This window comes from Otolemur garnettii, unplaced genomic scaffold, assembly GCF_000181295.1.
Source record: "Otolemur garnettii isolate 467f Iridium unplaced genomic scaffold, OtoGar3 scaffold00044, whole genome shotgun sequence".
Taxonomy (NCBI): domain Eukaryota; kingdom Metazoa; phylum Chordata; class Mammalia; order Primates; family Galagidae; genus Otolemur; species Otolemur garnettii.
In genome coordinates, this window is record NW_003852439.1 from 7,387,342 (window position 1) to 7,404,489 (window position 17,148).

A 17,148-nucleotide genomic window follows, 5' to 3' on the forward strand; every position below is an offset into this window, starting at 1 on the left:
GCCTTCACAGGTGATCACATTGGAAGGCTGGGTGGACATCATGTACTACGTCATGGATGCCCACTCCTTCTACAACTTCATCTATTTCATCCTGCTCATCATCGTGAGTGTGGGGGCGGGCAGCGGAGTGTCTATCCAGCCTCCAGCGGGAGGAGTGGATGGGGGTGGCAGGGAAGATAGGCTGGCAGGGGCAGGTGGAGGCTGGAGAAGCCAGGAGGCCTGTCCAGTCATGTAGATGTACCAGAGCCTCCCAGATGCTATTGGAGGAGGCTACAAAGGAGCCAGAACCCCCTCTCAGGGCCACAGCTGTCCACAGCGTATGTGACCTCAGATATGTCTGTCACTTAGTCCTCACAATGATCTTGCGGTTTTCAGGTAGGGCTGGGTCAGTTAGTAGGCCAGAAAACATTAGCAAGGCCCTGGGTGTACCAGAGGCACCCTGCAAGGACCTCGTGAGTAACATAGACGGATGCCCTTGCCTCATTCTTGGCTGGGTGGTTACCTGCACTAAGAAAGCAAGCATGCCACAGGGGCCAGGAAGGTACCACTGAGGAAGGGAGAGTGGGAGCAGTCAGGAGGGCCCTGCCAAGAACAGACCTATGGGAGGAGGGAGCAAGCTAGAGGGACAACCTAGAAAGAAGGTTCCAGGTCTCCCCAGTGTTGCGCAGATAGGCAGGAAGCACCTGCCACATGCTGTCCATTCAAAATGCTGTGGTCAGCAGAAGTACCACAGACTCTGCCCATCACAGGGTGTCCCAGCATGTCCTGGCCCTGGTGTAGGCAGTGTACAGTGGGGCTCAGAGTCTGGTCATGGCCATGCTGGCTGACTGCTGCCGGCCCGGCACAGGTGGGCTCCTTCTTCATGATCAACTTGTGCCTGGTGGTGATTGCCACGCAGTTCTCGGAAACAAAGCAGCGTGAGAGCCAGCTGATGCGAGAGCAGCGGGCGCGCCACCCATCCAACGACAGCACGCTGGCCAGCTTCTCAGAGCCAGGCAGCTGCTACGAGGAGCTGCTCAAGTACGTGGGCCACATCTTCCGGAAGGTCAAGCGACGCAGCCTGCGCCTCTGTGCCCGCTGGCAGAACCGCTGGCGCAAAAAGGTGGACCCCAGCGGTGCCCTGCATGGCCAGGGCCCCGGGCACCGGCAGCGCCGGGCAGGTGGGCGTGCGGCTTCTGTCCATCACCTGGTCTACCACCACCACCACCACCACCACCACCACTACCACTTCAGCCCCAGCAGCCCCCGTGGGCCAGGCCCGGAGCCAGGAGCTGGGGACACCAGGCTGGTGCGGGCAGGCAGACCCCCCTCGCCACCCTCCCCAGGCCATGGGCCACCTGACACAGAGTCTGTGCATAGCATCTATCACGCTGACTGCCATGTGGAGGGGCCACAGGAGAGGGCCCGGGTGGCTCACGCCGCAGCCACTGCCGCTGCAAGCCTCAAGCTGGCCACAGGACTGGGTGCCATGAACTACCCCACCATCCTGCCCTCAGGGCCAAATGGTGGCAAAGGTGGCACCAGCCCTTTGCCTGAAGGGAAGCAGGCCGGCCCACACCCCTACGAGAAGATCCAGCATGTTGTCGGGGAACACGGTAGGGACCCCCAGCCCTGCACCGTGGGGGAGGCTGGTGGGACCCAGGCAGGAAGTGGGGCAGGACTCTAGGGCATTTTGTACCTGCCTCTGGGCACTCTTTGAGGAATGGACCCTATGTGCTTCTATAGCCCCTAAGAAGGGAAGAGAGTGAGACCCTGCGTCCATATGTCCGTAGCAAGCTCTAGGTACTGAAGGCTCAGTGGGGTGTGAACATTTGTAGGAGGTGATGTTCTGAGCCTGGCAGAGGAAACCTGTAGAAGCCTCCAAGGCTACATCCCATGACCCCTACCCATCCTGGGAGTGGACATTAGGGTTGAATGGAGACTGAGACTGGGTCAGTGGGGGAGGGGAAGGCAAAGTCACACAGTCACCAAGGGTCAGGGAAAGGGGACTGTCAGAGGCCTTCCTACCTAGGGCCTTGGCTCAACCCACCTTGGACTGACAATTGAAAGGGGGCACAGGAATCCCCAGATGGTCAGGGTCTGTGTGGACTTGCAGGCGCTCTTGGGTTCTATGTACAGACATGTAGGTGGTGGTGGTAAGGGCTGTGTTTGGAGAAAGGGTGCCAGGCCACTATGTGCCAAGTAATGGTCTGCACTGCCCAAGCAGTGATCATGGAGCCCCAGAATTGTGGATATCCAGATTGTAGCTGCTGGTGAAATTCACACAGGGCTGCAAGGACTTGGCATAAAAGAGAAACAGGCCAGTGTAGCGGTCACTTTTGCAGAGTTTCATGTAGAAGCAATGGCAGTTTAGACAGGTTGAGGAGAATGCTAAAGTTAGCTTCACCCATGTGCAAGGTCTGCTGGGAAGTGGCCTGTTTATATTCTGTGGGCAGCACAGCTCTGAGGCAGAGCGCTGCTGCAGAGGGTAGGTAAGTGTGCCAAGTATTAAGTTATGCCCAGGTGTGTCTGCCCAGGTATACACCGAGGTATTCGTGAGTGTGCCAGGTGCACCAAGGTGTTTGTGCTGGATATTCATGAATGTACCCAGGTGTGTGTCTAAGCAGAGTGTTCCCAGGTGTGTACCTTCATGTACACCTGTCCTACTTCTGTCATGTGTATGCTGTAGCAAAATCTACAGACTAGGGGCTCAAAACAGCAGAAACGTGTCCTCTCATAGATCTGGAGGTGGCAGTCCAAAATCTGGTTGTTGTGGGCTCGCTCCTTCCTGCCCCCACTGGTTTCTGGCAGTCCTGGCAGTCGTTGGCAGCCCTCAACTATGGACATGACCCTTGGCCTCTGCCTCTCTTCCTGTAACTAGGTCACTACAGGAGGGGGTCTTCCCTGTGGGAACATTTGTAGGAGGTGATAGGCCAGGGGAGTCGGGGTCTTGTGCTCCAGGGTGATTCCATCTTTCCTGATTTCACCTATAGAGACTTTGTCCTCATGTATGGCCCTGCACACAAGTTCCAAAGGTTAGGATGTGGGTGGATCTTTTGGGGGTCCCCAGTGTGGGCCTGTGCTCCTGGACACCTGTATTGCTGCGCAGCTGAGTGAACCTGGTCCTATCTGTGCCTTTCTCCTGCAGGCCTGGGCAGGGCCTCCAGCCACCTATCGGGCCTGAGTGTGCCCTGCCCCCTGCCCAGTCCCCAGGCAGGCACACTGACCTGCGAGTTAAAGAACTGCCCATATTGCGCCAGCGCCCTGGAGGATCCTGAGTTTGAGTTCAGTGGCTCAGAGAGCGGAGACTCCGACAGCCGTGGGGTTTACGAGTTCACGCAGGACGTGCAGCATAGTGACCACCGAGACCCAGTACAGCCACCCCTCGAAGTGGGCACACCGGGCCAGGGCAGGCCACGGCGGCGGGTGGCCTCAGGCCAGCCAGGCAGGCTGGGCCGCCTCTGGGCCACCTTCAGCTGCAAGCTGCACCGCATTGTGGACAGCAAGTACTTCAACCGCGGCATCATGGTGGCCATCCTCATTAACACACTGAGCATGGGAGTCGAGCACCATGAACAGGTGTGCCATCAGCAGGGAACGCCCCTGTGTGTCCTGGGGAGCTCAGCCTTTTACAGGGCCCCAGAAGGTTCCTTGGATATTGGGATAGGGATGGTCTTAGGGCAGAACGTCCACTTTTATCACACATTCAACAGTGTTCATGGCTTCCCTGTGGTCTGGGCCTTTGCCAGTGGCCAGACCAGACCCTACAGCTGCAGTTCTGAGGGCCTCCTGATGTGGGGGTGGGTCAGTGAAACCACCAAAGATCTCCAAGATGCAAGTCCCCAGAGGCATAGGACCTGAGAGTGTTCACCCTGCCAAATAGCAGATGAGGCCCTTATGTGGGGAATGATTCTGGGCCTAAGAGGAAGAATTGGCGGGACGGCACCTGGGACAGGGGTAGGAGTTAAGCTAGGGGGCGGCAGGGAGAGGCCACCCTCTCCTGAGGCCATCTTCTTCACAATCCTCTTGAGAATGTCAAGGCCACATTCTCAGCCTCCACTCTGGGCTTTCTGAGCTGCTGATTGTTCTCTTCCTATAAAATAGTTTAGGGAAAACCCGACCACTGTTAGCCCTAGGCATACCCAGGCAGGACAACTATCTTGTGAGGGAGAGGTCATAGCAAGCACAGGGACTCCCAGGTCATCAGGGCCTGGGGGTGTTAGGGATGGTCAGGGTGGCTGGACAACCAGCAAGGGAGTCCCTGTGCTAAGCAGTGGTTGGTGAGGCTCCTCTGAGTGTCTGCTGCAGGTCCCAGCCCCTTGGGTCTGTGGTTCCCACATCACTGCTGAGCCCCCTCTGCCTACAGCCAGATGAACTGACCAACGCCCTGGAGATCAGTAACATCGTGTTCACTAGCATGTTTGCCCTGGAGATGCTGCTGAAGCTGCTGGCCTGTGGCCCGCTGGGCTACATACGAAACCCATACAACATCTTTGATGGCATCATCGTGGTCATCAGGTGTGTACTTGGCTCCTGCCCCACCCAAGCTAGTGGGAGCTGCATTTTCACGCAGAGACCCACCCATAGTAAAGGGGTATCCTGGGTCCCTGGTCAACTCAGGGTCTATCTGTGGGTACTGCTCGTAATACTGTCAGCTGCATCTCAGATGGATGTTTCTAGAACCTAGTGGAGTCCTTCCCTGCCTAAACAGAGCCGGTGCTCTGCATACTTCCAGTCTCAGGACTGAACTCTATTGAAGGCTTACAGAGGTCTATTTAAAAGCCTGAGTCACCCTTGTCTCTGAGGCATTTGCTACAACAAAAACAACCCAGCAAGGGCAGGAGAATGTGAGGGGACCCCCTATCTTCCCCAGGAGGAGGCAGAGCCCTCAAAACTGAAAGGTCTCATACTCTAGCCAGGAGGAGACTGAGAACCTAAATCCTGGTGTAGCTGGAAGGGGCAGGGACAGGAGATGCCCTTGGGCAGCTTTCCTGACCCAGCCAGAGCCAGGGTTTCCCAGGGTCTGGGGGCCTGGTGCTGATTGGGCAGCTTCGAGATGTGCCGTAGCCCCTCGGGCACCTCCATGCAGCAGGCTCCCCCTGGAGCCACAGGATAAGGCAAAGGCCACTGTGGCTCCCAGGCTGGCAGTCCCGCTGCCTGACCCCTGGCGCCTGCTGCAGCGTCTGGGAGATCGTGGGGCAGGCAGATGGCGGGCTGTCAGTGCTGCGGACCTTCCGACTGCTACGCGTGCTGAAGCTGGTACGCTTCCTGCCTGCGCTGCGGCGCCAGCTTGTGGTGCTCGTGAAGACCATGGACAACGTGGCCACCTTCTGCATGCTGCTTATGCTCTTCATCTTCATCTTCAGGTGGGTGGCGGGGCGGGGTTAGGTGGTGCATAGCCAGGCCTGTTCCCGTGTGCCCCCCAAAAACAGGATCCTCCGCTCCACTGGCCCTGAAACATCTGCAGAAAACTCAGTCTGCTTCCTTCACTCAAGCAGCATCGATTGGGCACCTACTATGTGCCTAGCTCTGTCCTCATGGGGCTCACAGACAAAGAGTATTCAAAGATGGGCCCCTAGATAGACAGGTCAGGGGCCAGGCTCAAGGAAGGCCAGAGTGTGAGGGCAGTGTGTACTGAGTGCCCATGGCCACTTGTCTGCACGAGGGCTCAGGACTCAGAGGGGCCAAGTGTGGGGAGTGTGCAAGCTCTGCTGCTGCACAAACCAGAGGAGCAGCACATGTCTCACATGTCTGTCACCTCTGGCATTGGTCTTCTCACCTATAGAGTGGACACTGCTGAGCTGTGGGAGCTGGAATGTTCAGGGTGCCCAAAACCAGAGGGAGGCAGAGCGAGGCAGGGCAGAGATGGGCAGAGCCGGCTCTTCTCCTCACCTTCCTTCCCCTCAGCATGCCCTGCTTTACCCCCCCAGTATCCTGGGCATGCACCTCTTTGGCTGCAAGTTTAGCCTGAAGACTGACACCGGAGACACTGTCCCAGACAGGAAGAACTTTGACACTCTGTTGTGGGCCATCGTCACTGTGTTCCAGGTAGGATGGGCAGGGCCTCCTGTGATGTGAATGGGCCCCTGGAGCAGGCCTGGGGCTGGAGCATGAATGGTAGTAAGAACACCCCTACAGCCTTCCTGTTGGCCCTGAGCTGCCCCAGGCCTGAAGACGTGTCAGCATTCAGGGCCAAGCTGACCAACCACCCCCCTAGATCCTGACACAGGAGGACTGGAACGTGGTCCTCTACAACGGCATGGCCTCCACCTCCTCCTGGGCCGCTCTCTACTTCGTAGCACTGATGACCTTTGGCAACTACGTGCTCTTCAATTTGCTGGTGGCCATCCTGGTGGAGGGCTTCCAGGCAGAGGTGAGGGGGGCTCTGCGGTAGAGGTGAGTGGGGCAAGAGCAGCTCCGGGGCAGGCGAGGTGACCTTCTAGGCAGAGGTGTAAAGGGCTTCTAGGTGAGGGGGCAGGAGCTCAGGCACATTAGTCAGGGGTTCTACCTAGACTGGGCTGGGGAGGCTGGGTCCCTTCATCCACCACTGCTTGTCCTGGTCAGCGCCCTTGCCTTTGGGGTCTATGCACACCTCACCTCCCAAGCAACCCGGCCTTCCCATCAGGCACAGATGGTTCCCATCCCCGGAGTCTGACACCCATCCTGTGGTTTGTGGACTCAGGGTGATGCCAGCAGATCTGACACAGATGAGGACAAGACGTCCACCCACTTTGAGGAGGACTTTGACAAATTCAGAAACCTCCGAACCATGGGTGCACCTGCGGACAGTCAGGACAAGGCTGGTGGGTAGAGCAGGCAGGTCCTGGTACTGCTGGGCGCCCCAGGCAAGGCCTGGGCATAGGAGTCCTGTCTTTGGATGCCTTGCTGGCTAGCAGGCCCACCCCTTTCCTGCCCCTGCAGAGATGAAGACATATGCACTGGCGATGACCCCCAACGGGCCCCTAGAGGGCCGAGGCAGCCTGCCTCCTCCCGTCATTGTACGCACGGCAGCCACGCCTATGCCCACCCCCAAGAGTTCACCACACCTGGACCCAGCCCCTGGCCCACTGGGCTCACGACGTGGCAGCGACAGCTCCACAGAACCGCAGCTGGGGGACCAGAAGTCTCTGGTAGGGACCCTGCCCCATCCCTCAGGCACTTTAAGGTGCCCTGTCCTCATGGCCTCCCCCAGAGACAAGTGAGGGGCCCCATGCACTTCCATAAAGCCCCAACCTTGGTAGATTGGGGTGCCCAGACACTGAAACTCAGGAACATGTCTTGACTGCGTGGCAGGGTAAGAATCGCAGAGCACAGTGGACATGTGTGTGGATGGGAGGAGATGCACAGAGTCTGGGTGGCACCATAAACACATTCCAGCTTAAATTCAGAGTCTTTCAAAGCAAACGCCTCCCCCAGCAGGCAGATGCAGGGCCAGTGTGGGGGTTGGGGAGTGTCGAGACAGGTCAGCACAGCCATATAGTAAGGAGGCTCACACTGGGTTCTAGCTGTATCCACGGTCAAGAGTGAATAACAAGGGGGCTGAGTGAGCGGTGACAGTCCTGGGTCTGGGTCTGGTTTTATGTCCTTTCTGCAAGTCCAGAGTTTGGTGATGAGAAACTGACTTGATCCCCAGAGATGAGGTCCCCAGCAGCTCAGGGTGGTATCTGAGGAGTCCTGTATCCAGCAAGCTCCCATGGGACACTGAATCCATGGCCTGCACCTGGCCCAGCCTGGCCCAGAGGACAATCTGGGTCTGCCCTCTGGTGCTCAGCCTGGCAGCAGAGCCCAAGGGTGTCAGCCGCAAGTGCAGGTGGTTATGTCAGCATTCACTGAAAACACAACAGGGAGTGTTCCCCCATGGGGTCATCTGCACATTGAGAGAATCCCCACACTGCTTGGCATCCAACAGGCCTCTTGGTGCCAGCAGTTGGTGTCAGCAGTGACACCATTAGGAAAGGCCCATCTGGCCTGGGAGCCCTGATGCATGGGGAGTACTTGGGGTAGATGCCCCCAGCCCACATCTACCCCACTCACCCCCCATCCTCCAGGCCAGTCTCCACAGCTCACCGTGTACCCCATGGGGCCCCAACAGCGCCTGGAGCAGCCGGCGCTCTAGCTGGAACAGCCTAGGCCGTGCACCCAGCCTCAAGCGCCGCAGCCAGCGTGGAGAGCGGGAGTCACTGCTGTCTGGTGAGGGCAAGGGCAGCACCGATGACGAGGCCGATGACAGCAGGCCCGGTGAGGGTGCCCGCACCACCCCACTACGGCGCACCGAGTCCCTGGGCCACCGTAGCACGTTCAACCTGCAGTCCCCGTGGACGGCCGCCCTCCTACCCAGCAAGTCCCACGACTGCAATGGGCAAACAATGGCCCTGCCCAGTGAGCTCTTTCTGCGCATTGACAGCCACAGGGAGGACCCAGCTGAGTGTGACGAGGACATGGAAGCTGTGAGTGGGTTGTGAGGAGGTGACACACAGCCACTGCCCTCCACCCACAGCCATCCCACATCCTGGGGCAGGTTCCCCAAAGCAGAATTTGAGATGGAGGTTGAAGAGATTAATGTTACATGGGGGACCTCAGAAGGCACAAAGCAGGATACCCTTAGCTAATCCCAGAGGCAGCCCCACAGCTGTGGAGGAGGTGGAATCCCCACCTGTCTTCATCAGCCACTGGCCAGGAGCTGTGGAGGGTGGGAGGGAGGTGTCCCCCAGGCTGCTTGTCACCCATTGGCCAAGGGCAGTTCTAAGAGCAGCCCTCCCTGGGTACCATGGACTCTGGATTACTTTCCTCTTGCCTGGGTGGGGAAGGTGAGGTTCTGTGACTCAGACCCCAGTGGCCAGAGATTCAGACTGCAGTGAGGATGGGACAGGCTGGCAGGGGGGAAGGTAGGGACATATACCCCAGTAGCCGCAGAAGGGCCCGGAGCTAAGAGCTGGCTAAGCTAGGCACACAGGGCCTCTGAGTGTCACCCTCTCCCTAGAGCTGCTGCTTCCGCCTGCACAAGGTGCTTGAGCCCTACAAGCCCCAGTGGTGTCGCAGCCGCGAGTCCTGGGCCCTCTATCTCTTCTCTCCTCAGAACCGGTGAGGAGGCCTGGAGGGGGCTGCACAGAGCCCAATCCCAGCCCGGGTGGCTCCCTGCAGTCCCCAACTCTCTGGGTCCCCTGGGTGGGGTAGACACTTGAGGTACCCCTTCTTCCAGACCATAGGTGGGGGGCTATGCAGGTATAGAGGAGTATCCAGGCCTGTCTTAGGTCCCTGCCCCACTGGTCTAGCCTCCTCTGACCTGGGCTGGCCCCTGGGCAGGCTCCGTGTCTCCTGCCAAAGGACAATCGCTCACAAGATGTTTGACCATGTGGTCCTCGTCTTCATCTTCCTCAACTGCATCACCATCGCCCTGGAGAGGCCAGACATCGATCCTGGCAGCACTGTGAGTCCTGGCTGTGGTGGTCCCGTGGCTCCTAGGCCCAGGAAGAGGAGTGTGGACAGTCTTGCCCTCTCTCCTTACAGGAACGGACCTTCCTCAGTGTCTCCAACTACGTCTTCACAGCCATCTTCGTGGCCGAGATGATGATGAAGGTACCGTGGCATGCAGGGAGGGCCCTGGATCCGTCTGTCCACCTCAGGGGTCCCCTTTTGCCCAACAGTCCCCTTGGCCCTCCTCAGGTGGTGGCGCTGGGCCTTCTGGCGGGTGAGCATGCCTACCTGCAGAGCAGCTGGAACGTGCTGGACGGGCTGCTGGTGCTGGTGTCTCTGGTCGACATCATTGTGGCCATGGCCTCAGCCGGCGGTGCCAAGATCCTAGGTGTGCTGCGTGTGCTGCGGCTACTGCGGACCCTGCGGCCTCTGAGGTAGGGCAGGGGCCACCTCTCCCATCATGTGTATGGCTCTTGCAGTACTGGGATGCTCCCCAGCCATGCCTGCAGTCTACTTGGGGCTTTGCACTTAACTGTGGCCACTGTCATTGGGGCACCCTGCAGCACATCCCCTCTCCTCTCTCTCGTATCCAGGGTCATCAGCCGGGCTCCAGGCCTCAAGCTGGTGGTCGAGACTCTGATATCATCACTCAGGCCCATCGGGAACATCGTCCTCATCTGCTGCGCCTTCTTCATTATCTTCGGCATTCTGGGGGTGCAGGTGTGTGGCCCCTGCTGGCTGTGGTCAGCCCTGCCCCGTCTGGCATACGCTGCAGAGCAGCGAGGCACAGGCACGGCTGGGAGAGATGGGGCTGTGGGGCAGGGCACGGTTCCCAGACCCCAGGGTGACGCCCACCTGGTCAGCTCTTCAAGGGCAAGTTCTATTACTGCGAGGGCAGCGACACCAGGAACATCTCCACCAAAGCCGAGTGTTGGGCTGCCCACTACCGCTGGGTGCGGCGCAAGTACAACTTCGACAACCTGGGCCAGGTGGGCAATAGGGAGGTGGGTGGCAGGTGGGAGATAGTGAGCTCAGCCCCCACTGTTGGTGACCCTGTCCTGGCCCGCAGGCCTTGATGTCGCTGTTCGTGCTGTCGTCTAAGGACGGCTGGGTAAATATCATGTACGATGGGCTAGACGCCGTGGGCGTGGACCAGCAGGTATGCTGGGGGACACTGGCAGCCTTGGGGGCCCCAACCAGATCCCACGTATCCCTGGGGCTGTGGTGGTTGTCACAGGGACCCTTCACAGGTGGGAACCCACCATGACTGTGTGCTACAGCCCGTGCAGAACCACAACCCCTGGATGCTGCTCTACTTCATCTCCTTCCTGCTCATCGTCAGCTTCTTCGTGCTCAACATGTTCGTGGGCGTGGTGGTGGAGAACTTCCACAAGTGCCGGCAGCACCAGGAAGCCGAGGAGGCACGGCGGCGTGAGGAGAAGCGGCTGCAGCGCCTGGAGAGGAGGCGCAGGAGTAAGGCGCTGCCGGTGGTGGCGGGTCGGTACCTGCGTGACCACCAGCCCCTCCAGCCGAGGCCCCTGCCCCGTGAATGGCTGTGCTTGCTGCCCATCTTTCCTGGGCCTGCATGGGGGCCGGGCACTGGGGCAACAGAAGAGGTGGGAGACACAGCCAGGTCCCCACCCCAGACCCCATGAGTTCTCCACGGGTTGCCACAAGGCCCCTCAGGCATAGGGTCCAGGAGCAGGGAGGGTTGCCCACCACAGCAGGCTGCTGAGCACCACCCACCCACCCATCTGCTCTGCTCAGACCATCTCCTTGTCTTTCCAGGCACTTTCCCCAACCCAGGTACCACCCCACCCTGCATGCCTCAGCCCCGCTTCTGGGCAGGCCTTGCATGGGAAAGGGTGGCGCAGGCCCCACCGGGTGGGCAGGGGTGGTCGCAGGTGGGGGTGCTGCCCATGCACGTGTGTGTCTGCTTCCCTGCTGTGTTCCAAGATGCCAGAGTGATGGGGCCACCCACTCTCTGCCCTGGTCTTCTGGGCCAAGTTGAGCGCTATAGTGACTGCATGACCATGGAGCATGGGGTCGGGTCAGGCCTTTCCTGTCAGCATCCTCCCTCACAGCTGGGTCCTTGATGCAGGCAGCTCAGCCTTTACCTCAGAAGCCTCTCTGTGGGCTAGGGATGCCACGGGCACATGTAAGGGGCACCCCAGGTCTGTCTCATTGTCACAGTATTGACCTCAGAGCAGCCAGGATCCCACAGACCTCAGCACAGGCTCACCATGGCCCCTTGGGAGGCAAGGAGGGGAGCCTAGGGGTTTATGCTCTAGTCTATGCCTCAGTGGGGCTTGTGGGGCCCAGACCTAGACCTGGGTGGGGAGCAGGCAATCTACTTGGGTCTTCCTCCTAGATGTCCTGACCCTGAGGTCAGCACAGAGATGGGCCCTGGGCTGGGAGCCCCAGGAGGCAGCATCTGTGCAGAGGCCCAGGTGGGACACGGGGTGGCCAACTCAGCTTTGCACCCCTCCCAGGGCTGCCTGGCACAGACCCAACACTGTGGAGGAGGTTGGTGTGACTTGCATCAAGGCCATTCCTGCCCCCCTGGACCTTTAGGGAGCTGCCTGTCACCTTAGAACAGGCCCCTCCCAGAGAAAACCCTCCCCAGTCTAAAGCCAGACCCCAAGGCCAGGCAATCGCCATCTTCAGGTCTGAGCCAGGTGGGAGTCCCCAGTGCTGCAGGGTGCTCACAGCTGCCCTCCCCGCAGAGGCCCAGCGCCGGCCCTACTACGCTGACTACTCGCCCACACGCCGCTCCATTCACACACTGTGCACAAGCCACTACCTGGACCTCTTCATCACCTTCATCATCTGCGTCAATGTCATCACCATGTCCATGGAGCACTACAACCAGCCCAAGGTTGGTGCCTGCCCTGGCCATACCAGCATAGGGACTTCCCTGGAGCCGACATAGATGCCCGGGGCCGACATAGATGCCCAGGGCCTCTTGGCCTGGAGCACCCTCCCCAGCCTGGTGTGAATGTCTAAATTGGCTGTAGACAAGGGCTTAAGGTGGCAGATTCTAACTTTGCTCCAATTCCACTGGCGTCACCATCATTTTATTAAAAAGGGAACAGCTTTCTCTCTTCTCCAAGAAAGATAAGGTCTCTGAACAACAGCCTTTTTGTGTGAATAGGCTCAGTTTTAGAAAATACTATCGTATGTGAATCTGAAGATGACTGGTCTAGCTGGGCTGTAGATAGGGCCAGGAGCCTGGACTCAGGGAGTGCAGTTGCAGAGGGCTATAAGAGTTCCTGGCCTGGCCCAGACTCATGTGTACTGAGTGCTCTGTAGCTGCATTTTGTGGGTCTGGAGGATGCGGTGGGCCGGAGCAGCCAGTGTCAGGATCAGGGTTAAGGCTGTGCAGGGGCTACTGGGTGAGAACTGGGCGGATAACTCAGGGCAACTTCCTAGAGGTGGTGATCTTTAGTTAGGCAGATGGGTACCAGAGGGAAACTTCCCATGGTTTAGTCAGTGGGACCCACATAGTACCACCTGAATGTCATAACTGGGGCTGGTTGCAAGAGCTGCAGAGCTGACCTGTTCTGCTGGGCTGCAGGGCGCAGTTGACCACAGATGGGTGTGTGGCCACGTAGAAGGGGTCTGGCAGGTGGTATACAAGGCAGGCCTGGGAGTGGGGGCAGTCCCAGGCCTCTTAGCCAGCTGACCTTTGTCACCAGTCACTGGACGAGGCCCTCAAGTACTGCAACTACGTTTTCACCATCGTCTTTGTCTTCGAGGCGGCTCTGAAGCTCGTGGCATTTGGGTTCCGCCGGTTCTTCAAGGACAGGTGTGTGGGGTGGAGCCTTCAGGGTTCCTTGGGGGACATGAGAGCAGTAGCCACCACCCCAGGGGTCTGCAGAGGCAATGATGTGAGAAGAGGTGGGGGCTCCCTGGGGCTCCTGGACACTAAGCCTCTGTCCTATCCGCTGCACAGGTGGAACCAGCTAGACCTGGCCATAGTCCTGCTGTCCATCGTGGGCATCGCACTGGAGGAGATTGAGACCAGTGCTGCGCTGCCTGTCAACCCCACCATCATCCGCATCATGCGTGTCCTTCGCATTGCCCGCGGTAGGTACCCCACACACCCACCTGGGGGTTCAGCGGCCCAGGCTCTCTGTAGGGTGGGGGGTTCCTGGTACTGAGGCAGGAAGTGGAATGGGTGCCTGAGATCTGGCCCTGCCCCCTGACTCTTGGCTCCCGGCCTAGTGCTGAAGCTGCTCAAGATGGCCACAGGCATGCGGGCCCTGCTGGACACCGTGGTACAAGCCCTGCCCCAGGTAGGCCCCGCCCTGCCCCATGGGCAGGCATCACGGGTGTCCCCAAAAGGACAGCTGCGGGGGGCCTTGCATCACTCAGGCACATGTATGGTCTGGCCACGCAGTCACACAACAACCACATTGTTCTCCTGCTGTGTGCCAGGAGTGGCTTGGTGGAGCTGGAAAGAGTGGACACAGGCCACCTGCTCTCTGAGCCCCAGTCCCCTGGGAGAGACCAATGACCTATTCCTACCTCCCCCAGCCTGCTCAGAAGACAGGGCCATGGGAAGCTAGACAGGTTGGGTAGAGGGAAGCAGGGTGGCTGCAGTGGGCCTGTCTGTGGGCAGATGACCACACCAGAGGCAGGTGCTGACCACAGGCTGCCACCATCCTCAGAGGCCCCTCAGGCACAGCCCTGCCCTTTCCACCACTGGTGCTCAGCAGACTCAATAGTATTGCTCCTTGGTAGCATCCAGTGCCCCCAGTGCCTGCTTGCTATGTGCCATGCACCCAGCATTTTTCTCACCTCCCCGCGCGTGCGCCAGTCCCATCCACCACACTTCCTACCCAGTGTCCTTCCCAACTCATCCAAGAGGCCTTTCTAAGTGCTCCCAGGTCCACCACCTGGTGCTCAGCTGCCTAGGCAGAGACAACAGGGAGGCAGGCTTGGCCGCACCCAGCTCCATGCCTTAGAGGGCAGGGAGCAGCCAAGGTCAGGGTGGGTCCCAGGGGTGTGGGATGCCCTCCAGGCAGGGTGTGCACATATTGGGCTGGGTTGGCCCAGGTGTGGTAAACCTCAGTTGGCTAAGCCCAGCACCCTGCGTGGTAACCGTTAGGGTTAGGTGGAGGCTGAAGGTGACCCCAGCCAGGGAGGCGTTCTCCATTGTGGGGCGGAGAATCTGCTGGGCAGGGAGAGCTCAGGGAGCCTGGGATGAGCAGGTGAACAGTGGGCATGAGAAGGGGCAGGGATAGGGGAGATGCTGTCACCCTGGTGGGGACATGGAACTACAGGGGCCGCTGGAGGTTCCAAAGCCAGGAAGGATGTAGGCTTAAGAGCAGGTATCCAGGGCCGGTGCAATGGCTCACGCCTATAATCCTAGCACTCTGGGAGGCTGAGGCAGGTGTATTGCCTGAGCCACAGATTCAAGACTAGTCTGAGCCAGAGTGAGTTTCTAAAAATAGCCATTGTGATGGATGTCTGTAGCCCCAGCTACTTGGGAGACTGGGGCAAAAGATTCGCTTAAGCCCAAGAGTTTGAGCTTGCTGTGGGCTATGACACCAAGGCACTTTACCAAGGGTGACAAAATGAGACTCTTGTCTCAAAAAAAAAAAAAAAACTGGTTTCCAAGCTCATCTCTGGGAACTTGCTTTTACTTCTGGTCTGGGAGTTCAGGGATAGGGTGGCCAGGTGGGGCCTGGAGGCCTCCACTGGCCAACATGCTGCATGCCTGGAGGAGCTGAAGCCACCACCCTCCTGACCTCCCTCTGCTTCTCTCTTGTGTAGGTAGGGAACCTTGGCCTTCTTTTCATGCTCCTGTTTTTTATCTATGCTGCCCTGGGAGTGGAGCTGTTTGGGAGGCTTGGTGAGTGTGGCCACCCTCCTTCAGGGCAGATGCAGGTCCACCCACTTGTACACGGCCACATGTCCACAGACCATGCAGGATTCGGGGAACCGTGAGCCTCCTGGCATGTCCTCATCTGGCCCCCTCTGCCCCCTAAGTGCCACATGAGGCCTGGCGCATGTTGACAGGTTGCACACAACAGCTGCTCTCCCTGTTGTGACACGTGTGTGAATACACACAGACATACAAGAGCACACACACAGACATGCTCTTGCTCTTTTGAGGCCCATGTGGCTTCCAGGGGAGAAGTACTGGCCTTATGTCCCTTTAGATTGTTTCCTACCCAGTCCTGAGACTGCCTGCCTATGCTGGGACAGGTCAGGGTCCTTCACAGGCAGCCCAGGCCCTACTGGGATCTTGTGGGGCCCCTGCAGTGTCTTATGGGGCCCTTGTAAGCCTGGTCTAAAAGATTTTGTTAAAGCAGCTGTCCCAGCTCAGTGTGTGTCCACTGGTAGGGCTCAATGCCCACCTGTACCCCAGACTCCTAAATGTGAGCTCCCATAGCCACCATACACGCAGTCAGGGACAACAAGCCTTCCAGTTTCTTCCCAGGGATCCTGTAGCCTGTCCTGGTCACCCCTGGCTAAGGGTCCCACTCCTATGTCCCTGGGTAGTGTTGAGGCTGGGTGTGTGCGGTGACCCCGCAGGCAGCTGACCAGGAGGTACCCTTGCAGAGTGCAGTGAGGACAACCCATGCGAGGGCCTGAGCAGGCACGCCACCTTCTCCAACTTTGGCATGGCCTTCCTCACGCTGTTCCGGGTGTCCACAGGAGACAACTGGAATGGGATCATGAAGGTACTGCCAAGGCTGCTGGTGGGGGCAGGGGTTGCAAGCTCTCCCAGGCTGAGCTGGCATGTCCTAAGGGGAGGATCCGGGGCTCCCTGTGCTAGGGGTGGCGACACCCACCCTACAGCTGCCTGCCCCCCAGGATACGCTGCGTGAGTGCACCCGTGAGGACAGGCACTGCCTCAGCTACCTGCCGGCCCTGTCGCCTGTCTACTTTGTGACCTTCGTGCTGGTAGCCCAGTTTGTGCTGGTCAACGTGGTGGTGGCCGTGCTCATGAAGCACCTGGAAGAAAGCAACAAGGAGGCGCGTGAGGACGCGGAGATGGATGCTGAGATTGAGCTGGAGATGGCACAGGGGCCCCCAGCCAGGGCTGACACAGACAGGCCTCCCTCACCCCAGGAAAGCCCAGACACCCCAAGCCTCCTCGTTGTACGCAAGGTGTCTGTGTCCAGGATGCTCTCACTGCCTAACGACAGTTACATGTTTCGGCCTGTGGCACCCGCCTCAGCCCGTCACCCTCACCCGCTGCAGGAGGTGGAGATGGAGACATACGTGGGCCCCTCAGGTACAACTCCTGGTGGGGCTGGCAGGAAGACTTGGGGTCAGAGGGAGGGGTTCCAGGTGGGATGGGATAGAGAACAGGTGTGGTAGAGGATGGGACCAGGTGGGAGGAAGGATCGGGGGGGCAGGTGGGAGGGAAATGGGGATAGCAGTTGGCAGGGAGGAATGGAGACCACATGTGAGGGGACATAAGTGAGAGCAGGAAGGAGGGGGTCAGGCAGGAGGGAGAGAGTACAGGGCCTAGTGGGCAGTGGAAGATTAAGGAGGCCACATATCTCCCTGCCCCAGGCACAGCCACTACTGCTCACTCGCCACCCGTGGAGCCCCATGCCTCTCTCCAGGTCCTCTCAGTCATGTCCTCCCCAGCCAAGGGCAGCAGTGATGCTCTCCACAGCCCCTCCCCTCGGGGCAGGCCCCGCTCCCCCAGCCTCAGCCTGCTACTCTGCAGACAGGTAGGACACCCACCTTCACCAAGGTAGGAGCTGGGGCTCAGGGTTCTTCCTTTTT

General features: G+C 59.1%; 1 protein-coding gene across 1 annotated transcript in view; it reads left to right on the top strand.

The window, feature by feature from the left end:
• The window catches only part of CACNA1H (calcium voltage-gated channel subunit alpha1 H), a 60,795-nt gene that overhangs the window by 41,788 nt on the left and 1,859 nt on the right, over positions 1-17,148 (top strand). The window contains exons 8-34 of the mRNA XM_003790762.2: positions 11-103; positions 848-1,595; positions 3,128-3,558; positions 4,346-4,497; positions 5,160-5,345; positions 5,910-6,027; positions 6,197-6,352; positions 6,662-6,752; positions 6,901-7,109; positions 8,028-8,426; positions 8,960-9,060; positions 9,283-9,406; positions 9,487-9,555; positions 9,643-9,827; positions 9,987-10,113; positions 10,257-10,382; positions 10,463-10,552; positions 10,674-10,866; positions 11,182-11,199; positions 12,120-12,271; positions 13,092-13,201; positions 13,349-13,482; positions 13,621-13,691; positions 15,175-15,253; positions 15,967-16,088; positions 16,222-16,657; positions 16,930-17,093. Coding sequence (XP_003790810.1) covers positions 11-103; positions 848-1,595; positions 3,128-3,558; positions 4,346-4,497; positions 5,160-5,345; positions 5,910-6,027; positions 6,197-6,352; positions 6,662-6,752; positions 6,901-7,109; positions 8,028-8,426; positions 8,960-9,060; positions 9,283-9,406; positions 9,487-9,555; positions 9,643-9,827; positions 9,987-10,113; positions 10,257-10,382; positions 10,463-10,552; positions 10,674-10,866; positions 11,182-11,199; positions 12,120-12,271; positions 13,092-13,201; positions 13,349-13,482; positions 13,621-13,691; positions 15,175-15,253; positions 15,967-16,088; positions 16,222-16,657; positions 16,930-17,093 — 4,884 coding nt within the window. The remainder of the gene's footprint in view (positions 1-10; positions 104-847; positions 1,596-3,127; positions 3,559-4,345; positions 4,498-5,159; positions 5,346-5,909; positions 6,028-6,196; positions 6,353-6,661; positions 6,753-6,900; positions 7,110-8,027; positions 8,427-8,959; positions 9,061-9,282; positions 9,407-9,486; positions 9,556-9,642; positions 9,828-9,986; positions 10,114-10,256; positions 10,383-10,462; positions 10,553-10,673; positions 10,867-11,181; positions 11,200-12,119; positions 12,272-13,091; positions 13,202-13,348; positions 13,483-13,620; positions 13,692-15,174; positions 15,254-15,966; positions 16,089-16,221; positions 16,658-16,929; positions 17,094-17,148) is intronic.